At 51.4% G+C, this 10,649-nt stretch overlaps 4 protein-coding genes and 1 non-coding gene across 5 annotated transcripts; 4 read left to right on the forward strand and 1 right to left on the reverse strand.

Moving 5' to 3' along the window:
- Positions 1-258: 258 nt before the first annotated feature.
- On the forward strand, positions 259-1,348 carry H257_04769 (hypothetical protein; the record flags this gene model as incomplete). The annotated part of the gene is made up of 3 exons (XM_009829397.1): positions 259-466; positions 711-1,012; positions 1,091-1,348. 3 exons carry the CDS (start codon positions 259-261, stop codon positions 1,346-1,348), a joined length of 768 nt encoding a protein of 255 aa, XP_009827699.1.
- A 115-nt stretch (positions 1,349-1,463) lies between these two features.
- Positions 1,464-2,240, forward strand: H257_04770 (hypothetical protein; the record flags this gene model as incomplete). The annotated part of the gene is made up of 3 exons (XM_009829398.1): positions 1,464-1,745; positions 1,800-2,127; positions 2,182-2,240. The coding sequence occupies 3 exons, from the start codon at positions 1,464-1,466 to the stop codon at positions 2,238-2,240; spliced, it is 669 nt and encodes a 222-aa protein (XP_009827700.1).
- A 560-nt stretch (positions 2,241-2,800) lies between these two features.
- Positions 2,801-2,865, forward strand: H257_04771. The gene has a single exon. It is a non-coding gene; the product is annotated as a tRNA-Val (tRNA).
- Positions 2,866-3,594: 729 nt separating this feature from the next.
- H257_04772 (hypothetical protein) lies at positions 3,595-4,029 on the reverse strand (the record flags this gene model as incomplete). The annotated part of the gene is made up of 1 exon (XM_009829399.1): positions 3,595-4,029. One exon carries the CDS (start codon positions 4,027-4,029, stop codon positions 3,595-3,597), a length of 435 nt encoding a protein of 144 aa, XP_009827701.1.
- Positions 4,030-9,453: 5,424 nt separating this feature from the next.
- Positions 9,454-10,546, forward strand: H257_04773 (hypothetical protein; the record flags this gene model as incomplete). Its single annotated transcript, XM_009829400.1, has 2 exons — positions 9,454-9,906; positions 10,025-10,546. The coding sequence occupies 2 exons, from the start codon at positions 9,454-9,456 to the stop codon at positions 10,544-10,546; spliced, it is 975 nt and encodes a 324-aa protein (XP_009827702.1).
- Between the last annotated feature and the right edge of the window lie 103 nt (positions 10,547-10,649).

Genomic DNA, 10,649 nt, shown 5'->3' on the forward strand with positions numbered 1-10,649 from the left:
GTTCTGGGTTCGAGTCCCAGAAATAGCAACCTTTTTGTCAAGTATATTCGTAATACTAGCAGTAGTTTTTAGACAATTCATTGGACGAATTTTCACCAATGGAATAGCTTACAGTTCGACTTGCGTACATTTGATTGGTTGTATTGTTCGTGGATGAAACTCCTGCGTACGATTCAATAAAGAGATGTAACGGACCATGTAACTACTAAATCATACTTCGACGTAGCATTTTTTATCATGTGGGTCTTTCTTGCTACCATGGATTCTGCGCGGGTGGATGAGTTTAGGGCCACCCTACCCGAGTATGGCATTACACACAAGAACGTTATCAAGTGCAACATGGATCACGATGGTCTGGATCTGTCGCTGGCCAAACACCATGTCATGTCAGTACAGTACACGCGTTGTGTGAGTCGACTCTGCCATCCATGTGGTGAAGACCAAACACAGCCACTACGGTGCCCAGGTTCGTCTCGAATTTCAACCTGTACTTTAACTCATGTTGCCACGGTGTAGGTTCGAATCGAATTTCAACTCAGATTGCCACGGTGCACCGAGACAGTCATCATGTGGGTGAATTTCAACAGAATGATGGTAATGTAGTACCCCGAAACCCAAAGGTACCACTTTTATATGGAAATGTATGTGTGAATGGGTGACGTTGAATTAGGTCACTCTTGAAATGAAAAATGCGTTGGCTACATGGATAGATGATGACCCCAAGCACAACTCCAAGACGTTGTTCAAGATGCTCAAGGCGTCCAAGTGTCAAAACAGATTCGGTGGCATGCCATGTCCCACTTTGAAGCAAGTGCAGCATGCAGTGCATTACATGCGGTCCAAAGACCATTTGCAGAAGAGCACCGTTCCTGCAGCGATTGAAGAACTCATGAAGTGGCGACTCACCGACAACGTCGAAGTCCAGGTAGCGCACAAACCATTTGTGTTTGGTGTCGAGGAGGAAGGTGGTCGCTTCGAGCTGGCGACGGTGTTGTGCAGGCATTTCGTGTTGGTACGAATATCATTAGTTAAAGTTCGTACGTCTCATGAAGTTGTCGTACGATTGTCAACAGTGGAACTCCTTCGAAAGTACTACGCTGTGGTCACGGCCATCCCAACGAAGACCGTCATATGTCACATGAACACGACATTTTCGACAAACGAGTTGGGCTACCCCATGTTTGTATTTGGATACTCCGACATGGCGGGCTCATTTCACCTTCTGTGCGTATGCATCACGTCGCAGCGGACCCACGCCGACGTCGCGTGGCTACTGCGGTCACTCAAGGAGAAGTTTACAAGTCTCCTGAATTATGCATGGGCGCCGACAAGACTAATGGGTGACTGAGCTGCCTCTTCTCGAGTACCTCATGTGTTTTTTTCATGTTCTCAAAAATGTAAGTAATGCAATGTCATCATATTATCATCATGGTTTGTTCTAGTGCTACGACAAACGCCAAGGCATGACAAGCGAGGTGTGGACAAGCGTCACCTTTGACATTTACCTGTTGCACATGTCCACAAGTGAAGCCGATTTGGTCAACAACATGGACACTGCGCACGCAAACTGGGAAGGCAGCCTCACCCTACGAAAGTTCCGTACCTACTTTTTCAACACATGGCTGCCGTACCACGCCGTGTATTCAACAAACCGTGTGCCACTGAAGTACCAAGTGTTTCACAGCCATAGCGGGTGCTCATACACCAACAATCCCAATGAACATTTCAACCGCAAACTCAAATATGTATGTATATATTCACGTCAATCATAACCCTCACTACATGTATGTATTGTTTAGGCAATCGGTCGTGTGAAGAAGCATGTCCCACACCTTGTTCAAGAAGTGGCGAAACTGGTTCAAGAAATCTCGACTGAGGCGACACCTTGGGTGCAACATCCAGTGCCAACCGAGCGAATGAAGAAATATTTCAAGAAGTTGCTGGCGAGCCGGCGGCTTCGAGTCAACGAAGTGCCGCGCGTACACCCTGTGATATGGCGCGTGCTTCACCTACCTGAAGAAATTGCCGAAGGCGAGCAGGATGAAGACATCCCACGACGTGCGTGGCACTACAACTCAGTGTCGCGAAACGTGCAGCGTCTTGAGTCCCACAACCAACCTGATATTGGTGAGTCATTCGAACACTCTGTTTATTTCCAATTAATTTTACGTTAATTAATAGGATGGCTTGTCCAACAAGTTCCGGCTCCAGTCCTGCTGCAGTGTCAGTGCCTCCACTGAACCCGCAATGAAATCTGCTCCCATGACATCATGGTAATGACATCATGGTAGCGACCCAGCCTGGCATGGTGTTGCCTGGCATGGAGCGTGGCGCACAGAATCTGATGAGCCGAATTCGTCGGGGAAATGCTGAAGCCAACACGTTTCCTTTGCGTGGAGACCGCAACATGCGAAACTAAGTACTACGTAGTAGACTATGTCTAGCCTTTGATTTGAATACATTTTCGCTCTTTGTCACTGTTGTGGACACTAAAATACATACTGGAAGTTTCCTGCACACCTTAATTTGAATACATGTTTCTATGTTCATTACTGTTACGGACACTAAAATTAAGCTACACGATAATCACATTTAATTCCTATTGGTTAGACATGTTCGACTTAAGCCAATCGAAATCCATTCTAATTTTGGCCAATATCAGCACTCTATGCAACGGAACCTTCAAGGTCATTGGATGTTTATCAAATATTGTCAGAACTTTCGTCCAATGACACGCGTCTATTTCGCTAAAAATTATCGGAAACGGTAGCACTAATTATTCCTTATTTATCAAGTAAGAGTACAGCTCACACGGGTAGAGCATTGGGGTTACAACCCAAAGGTTGCGGGTTCAAATCCCGCACAGGATATTAGTTTGGGGAATAGTCGGGGACAATAGAATGAGCACCGCTAGAACTGCGAAGCAACCATGGTGTAAATATTCTGTTGTGCAACGTTACTTCACATTCTGGGATGGGCACCTTCGGGAAGGCATAATTCCGGTGGATGAAATGTCACACTGTCCAACAGTTGAAGCACTCACCACCCAGGGAGAAGTAACAGCACAGCAGCTCATTCGGCGAATAATCTTTTTTACTTTGTGACAAGCGACAGTAGTACTAGTAGTACTACTTTAAAATTGTGACAATCCACAGTAACATGCGGCGACTTAACATAATGACAACATGATGATAGCATGATGACAGCATGATTGCTGTATCACTGACGTTATATTTTTCCCAAAGGATCGATCCCAATTTGTCCGCAAGTTGGAAATGGATGGGTCAGATGTCTTCTATTTCCACCCAAACTGTTCAGGAATTTTGGTGTGGATTAGGCATTTTTTGTGTGGAATTCGGTGAATTGTGTGTTGTGCTCGGCGAAGTTTGTGTGGAACTCAGGATTTGTATTGTGTAATTGGGTCGCGTGTGTGTTTTTCGTTAAAATTTGTGTTTTTTTCGGTCGTTTCTGTGTGTATTTCGTTATTTAGTGTGTGACAAAAAAGGTCCTCTGTCATTGCATGATGCCCTGTGTACTCGACTGCGTCACGGGGACGGTCGAAGTGGGGTCGTAGATGCGCGGTGAAATCCGCATTCAAATGACATACAACCCGGTACGTTCATCGTAGGTTGATTTGAACTTGCCATCATACGTGGCTAGATCCACTCCCGAGGAGTGATGGAGATAATGAGATAATGTGATTACTGCGAAGACCGCGGTAATCACGGTGCCAGTCATTCTAGCAGCTGCCGTAACGGGCGGACCCTTGATGTTGGCGATACGGGCTTTGGCCACGGTAATTGTCGCGCTGGCGACCATAATGGCGATTGGCGTAGCCAAGATGGCCGCCTTGGTTGCTGCTGGCGTAGCTATATCCGCTTGTCGTGTAGCCGTGTTGGCCGCCTTGATGGAGTGCATTGAGCATGGGGGTGCAATAGTAAGGTGGTGGGTGGATAGGAGCAGTAGCTCCACCACCGCGACCACCACCTCGACTGCCACGAGATCCACGTTAGCCACTGGGTCCGCCATGAGCGCGTCGACCGCCACTGTGCTGATATCGTTAATGATACCAAGCCAAAGTCAATTCCAAAGTGACCGCCATACAATGTGAATGGTAGCGAAGTTGGAGCAAGTGGCCATATGGTCTGATATAGTCAAGTAGCGTCGGAATATTAACTATTGTAACGTTATTCCGAGTATGAGCACAAAACTCTAAGCTTAAATGTAGTACTATAGTTTCTATTGAGTACAGCCTCCCCGCTAAGCACCCGCTGCTCTCGTCCGTCCTGTTTGGAGACTTGTCAATAGCCACGCATCTGAGTTCAAAAGTGACCTTTACCTCGCCGTCGACGCAGCCCACGGGGATTCCACCTAACGTCAGCCTCCAACACAACTCGAGCAGAACTTTGCTGCAGTACGTGCGCTGCCGAGTCACATCCGCAACGGCATCGAGGACCTCCTCAATGAGAAGGGTGTTACTGCAGGGAACATCACGCATTCTCTTCTCGAGAACCTTCTGAACAAATGCAGTCGCAACAATTGTCGAGTTAAGTCCGAGCAGCCTTGTAGCGTCTCCGGTTATTGATGACTCAGTCCCCGCTCACCTAGTGCACTGCTGGGGTGGCCTTTGGCACATTCTTCCTCAAGACTTCGAACTGACATCTGTCGACGTGGCTACCGCCTGGCACTACTGGTGGTGTGGAGTATCCGCCAGGGGGATCCTCCCTCTGCATAAGATCAAGTCGTGGGACTTGACCAAGAATCAAGGCAAGCTCTTGTGTGAGTGGAAGTGCGCGGTGCAGAAGCTCCAAAACGTTTAAAACAGCACGATTAGCACTGGTTTGGGTCGTCCCTACGTTTCGGCCGCGACTATAGCTGCATTTGGCACTATAATGGCCAACTTACCATCCTCCTGGGGTACACTGAACTTGGTTGTCAGCGTCGTATGTCCCAAATGATGATGGTCACATTTGGGCGCCAGAAAACGTAGACGGGAGACAAAAGTTGCTGTAATCCGGGTTTTTATGGCATTCCTGCACCGTCCTTTTATAGATTGCACTGCACCCGTATTTGTTGGGCACTTAACATAATTCTCAAAATTGTGGGTGTAGTAGGAGAACAATGAAGTCAGAATTGAACCCAAATGTTGCATCAAAAAGAAAATGCAAGATATTTAGTCGAATTTAAGCCAATCGGAATTGAGTCGGATGAGACGTCCGACTTTATTCGATCACAACACAATGTACTTGGCGTAGGTTCTTGGTCTTTGAATGTTTAAACATCATCTTGATATATATGTTAGAGAGCAGCGTCTGCGCGGACCTGCACTCAATATAGAGCTGGGAAACTGTTGTCGCTCCCACTTGACACTTAACGAGGTCAATTCACAAGTAAATTAGAGGTTAAGTTCACTTTCTACCTGGCCTGCTACATCTTAACTCATCATGCAAATTCAATACTAAAGGAAACTGGCCAGTTGAAGCACAGTATTCGTGGAAAATGCAAAAACACCTAATATACTGTGTTGTTGAAGTTGCCATTCAGTGGGATCGTCATTTCGCCGACAGCACTTCCCCCATGGCTAGTTTTCGTCATGATCCTTTGCCATCTTCTTGACAATGACAGGCGCTTTCGATGTCTTGTAAAATGGCGCAAACAAACTCGGGTACGTCTTCTTGGATGTTTGTGGCTGGTTCTCACGAATTCTCCAGAGCTTCGAGGCCACGCCACTTGATAAGCACTTCGTACGCCTTCTTCATCGTGACATAGGGGGAGACAATCGCTTGAACTTCGAAACCTTCGGAGTTGTGCGCAACATGAGTGAGGAAGTCTTCGGTCAAAGGTTCAGACCTTAGTGGAGGTACTGAATATTTTAGTGAATGGTAGTCAGTAGGCGCCTCGTGGCGTGTTTAACCTCACTAATGTCAGTGTTATATTGCTACTTTGACGAAGGTCCCGTGGGCGAAAGTCGAGAAGAAGCGGGATTGTTGAAATATTCACTGGAGATGGTGCGAGAACATTCCTCCGACGAGGAAACGCCAACGAACGCCGAACAACGATCGCCGTCGCGTGACCGGATCGAGGACGCGCCGCTCGGCGCACCGTTGAGAACCCATTCAGATCTCCCCGACGACAACAGGCACCTGCTGTCGACGAGTGGCAACCGCCACGTGGTGAATTTTACATCCCTGCCACAACCCGAGGAACACCAGCTGTCATAGCGTTTGTCTCAGCTTTTCCTCCACCAACGCCTGAAACAGACGGCGCTGTAGGCGGCTGCAGGAGCGCCGGCGCGTACCAAACTTGCGGCGCCGGCCCATATCTGTTGTCGTCACGTTCATCCGACGGGTCCTTGTCCCGAAAGACGCACTTTTATGCGCGAGTACCAGAAGTATCTGGAGCAGGTCAACGCTCTGCAGTGCAATGGATCGCGTCCGTTCGCGATGCCCGTAAGTGTCTGTATGGACCCGTTCTCGAAGCGCCGGATCGCGCTGTTCGACTTCAACCGCGACCACAATTCCATCACGAACGATGAGTGGGTCGCGTGGTTCAAGTCAGCGTTTGAGGAAGACCCTCAAGAACTGGACGTTTTGAAGCAACGTCTGCAGCGAGCGATTCGCTTCGATACGAAGATCTTGGACGCGGAGTCCCGCGTCGGTCGTATGTTGGACGAACTGATGCGCTCGTTGGAACAATACCATCAGGAGTGGGTACTCCACCAAGAAGGCAAGATGGTCGTCGAAGTCATGACGAAATCGATCAAACCGGATTCGCTGAAGACAGCGGTTCAAAAGCAGCTGCAGTTGCAGCGGAACAAGGTGTTGAAGAGCGACGTCTTTCGTTACATCAACTGGCTGCGAACATTTGCGGCTGGCCACCAGCTGTACGTTGGACTCGACGACGAGTTCAAGCCTTCCCCGGCAGCGAAGCCGGTAGAAGCTCCACGAGGCGGCAAGCCGCAAGTCCCAAGACGTGAAGGCGGTCGGGAAGATGCCGCCAAGAACAGTGGCAGAGTCGGCGGAAAGGCTGAAACGATGGTGCCCAAGAATGCTGAGCCCTCTGCCAAGAAGGGCTGCTTGAAGTCATGAATCACCATGTGGTGCGGTGGCCGAAGACCGCACCTGGCGAAGCCGAAACGTTGTTGGCAGCGCAAGTGGAGCGCTGGAAGGACGGCATCAAGGTGCTAGTCAACCAGCTGCAGCGTCAAAAGACAGCGCGCGGCCTGATGTTGGAGAATATCGTCCGCGTGGACGATGTGCTCTTGGACTCTGGTTCGGACGTGACCGTTGTCACGCCCGGCATCTTGGATGCGTTGGACGAAGCCGGTGTCGTAGTTGGGATTGTCTCCCATAGCGTGCCGATTTGGCGTGCCCGTATGGCAGCGACACCAAGCCAGCCCGACAATTCGTCCGTGCCGACGAACGAATTGTCCGGCATGGTGAATGTCAAGCTCCAGATGGCGGAAAAGTTGAATCCACCGGAGCTTGACCCCGACAACGGGATGGAGTGTGCTACTCCGGAGGTTTATCCCAAAACCTCCGTCGAGGTCGTCGAAGCGGAGCTGCGCCGCACGAAGCAGGGCGCCATTCAAGCCATTCTGACTGCCAAGACAGCCGAGGCGGAGACGCGAGGGCTTGCGCCCGCTGAAGTGACGCGGTTGCACTACCTACTGGCCAAGCACATTGATGTGTTCCGTGAAGACTTAGGCGATTATCCACCTGTCAAGGTAGAGCCATTGAAGGTTTGGATCAAACCCGGCTCGACGCCGGTGAAGTGTGCGATACGGCGGTACCCGCCGCTGCATGTGGAGTACATGTGCAGCCATGTGGCTGCCCTGGAAGCGAATGGTATGGTATACCATAATAACCGGGCTACGTGGGCCGCAGCCCCAAGAATCGTGCCGAAGAAGGAAGTCGGCGATTTGCGTATGACGATCGACAGCAGGCCGATCAACGCCAGCACGGAGTCGATGTCTTGGCCGATGACAAATCTGGGCAGTGCGATGGTCTGTCTGGTCGAGACGAACGTGTACTCCACTTTGGACTGGACCAAAGGGTACTGGCAGTTGCCGCTAAATACGGACATTCAGATGTACTTCTCGTTCATGACACTCCGACTCACGTGCTCATGGGACAGACGGACGCTGTCGCGTACTGCCAGTCTGTTGCCCATCAAATGTTTGGTGAGCTGCTGTTCCGAGGCCTGTTTGCCTGGCTTGATGACTTGTTGGGGTCCGCTAAGACGACGGACGAGCTGCTCGACTTGTTGCACCAAGTCATGTCCATCTGTGCCCAGTTCGGACTCAAGTTGAGCCCGAAGAAGTGTCATTTCTTTCTGCGCGAGGCAGAGTGGTGTGGCAAGGTGATTCGGCCGATGGAATCACCCATTACCCAAGCCGAATTCAAGGACTCGTGGATTTGTCGCCGCCGACGACCGCGGCCGACCTCCAGCAGTTTGTGTGTGCCACCAACTGGATGCGTGCGAGCATCCCCGGCTACAACCAGCTGGTGGATCAGTTGCGACGTTTGCTTGACGTGGCCACCAAGACCACCGGAAGCTGCAAGAAAACGGTGTTAGTGCATGTTGCACTCCCTGCCGTGGGATGATCGTCCGACGTCTCAAGTGTTTCAACAATGTGAAACATGCATTGGTGCATGTGGTGCCCCTGTCCCACCCGCCAAAAGATATGACGGCCTGCGTATTCACGGACGCCAGTGACCTTTCTGGGGCGCGGTTTCCACACAAGTACCGCCAGCGGACCTCGACTTGCCTCTCGAAGACCAGCGGCACCAGTCACATGTGTTTATTTGTTAGTGGTTCGTTTTCTGGCGCGAGCGCGCGCTGGCCCATTGTCGAGAAGGAGGCCTATGCTGTGGTCGAGTGGTGCAAGAGCCTCGACTACCTGGTCGAACGCCCGGGTGGTTTCCGTCTGTTTACGGATCACCGCAACCTGGTGTACATTTTCAACCCAAGTGGCTCGAACGCCAACATGGCCAAGACCAGGCCGACAAGCTGCAGCGATGGTCGCGTACACCATTGTGTGCGTCTCGGGTGACGTGAATGTATAGGGCGACCTCCTGAGCCGATGGGGTTCGACTCCGACGGATCAACCAGTTGCGAATGTTCGCAAGTTGATCCATGTGGTGTCGCCTCTGCAACAAGTGGATTTCGAGTGGCCGACAGCCGCTACGATTAGCGACATCCAACGTTCAACCATGGAAGCGGGAGGGACCCCCCAAACGGCGTGATTGGGACGTGGTTTACCACGTTCGACTGCGTTGACGCATGGGTGTCAGATGGCGACTCTCACTTCAAGAATGAAGTGATCAAGAAGGTGCGGAAGTTGGTGGGTGCCCACCATCACATTACGACAGCCTACAGTCCTTTGCGAACGGGAATGTAGAAGTAGTCAACCGACTAGTGCTGCGCGCCGTGAAGGTGCTGCTCAGCGAAATGAAGCTGCACGCGGACGAATGGCCGCGTGTGCCCCTCGTTCAAGGTGCCCTCAACCATCAGCCAGTGGAACGGATGGGAGGAATTGCACCACTAACAGCGTTTACCGGCCTGTCAGCCAAGACCCCGGTGGTGGGATTTGTCCACCCGAAGTCCAAAGAAGTTTACGTCGCGGACTGGCTTGGCGACGCCCGTGAAAACCATGTGATGGACCTCCAAGAGACGCTTGAAGAAACGCACGGCAACGTTGAGGTGCGAATCGAAAGGTTGCGTCAGCAAGCGCGTGGACGCCGCGACCGAAAATCACAAGTTAAGTTTGCGGGTTTTTCGGTCGGCGATTTTGTGCTTGTCGGATTGGTCGTCAACCGTCCGGCAAAATTGGCCCTGCATTGGCGCGGACCCTGCCAAGTGACCACAGACCACGATGATGGAGGCTTCGCAGCTGGTGCCACCGTACAAAGTCACGGTCCATCATGCGTGCCGATTGAAGATGTACCACGCAGGTGGTCGGGAGGTGACCGAAGCCCTCGAGGCGTAGATCGCGATTGGCGATGACGGATTTCATGTGGAGCGCCTGGACGAAGCGCGCTGCATGGATGGCCAACAAGTTTTGGTGAAGTGGCTCGCACACGACGACGACGAATCGTCCTCGGAACCTGAGGCGAATTTGTTGGATGACATTCCGGTCGTATTTCGCAAATGGGCGGCGGCCAACAGGGAAGACACTATCGTGGCCGCCCTCATCAAGACACTGGACTTTCCACAAGAGGAGAGGGGAAGTTTTCTGCAGTGTGCAGAGCAATTGGGCCGCGCGTTAATTTCACCCATATCTCCAGCATCCAACTCCACCAGCGAAAACTACGTGCGATATGCACGGAGTCTTGGGCCTTTGAGCACCTTGGCCGAACTGGCGGCAAACCCTGTGACGATGTTGAGTACAAGCTCCCCCACGGACAAGATTTGGTCTTTGATGGCAGTGATGCAATCGAAGGTGGTTTTTGCGGCCCCCATGCCGCAGTTCACCCACGAGGGAGGAGGGCGACCCCAGCACACCGGGCCGAGACCCGTGTGCTTGGGCTTGCACTTGGGGTAGCATAGACCTGCATCGCGCTCTTCGTTGGCAGCGCACGTGCCCAAGTAAGGCGTCCCAATCGTGATTTTCTTGGCACACGACAAGTCCACCCGGCCGCCCAAGC

The sequence above is a fragment of the Aphanomyces astaci genome (genome assembly GCF_000520075.1).
Source record: "Aphanomyces astaci strain APO3 unplaced genomic scaffold supercont1.8, whole genome shotgun sequence".
In the NCBI taxonomy this organism is placed as follows: Eukaryota; Oomycota; class Saprolegniomycetes; order Saprolegniales; family Verrucalvaceae; genus Aphanomyces; species Aphanomyces astaci.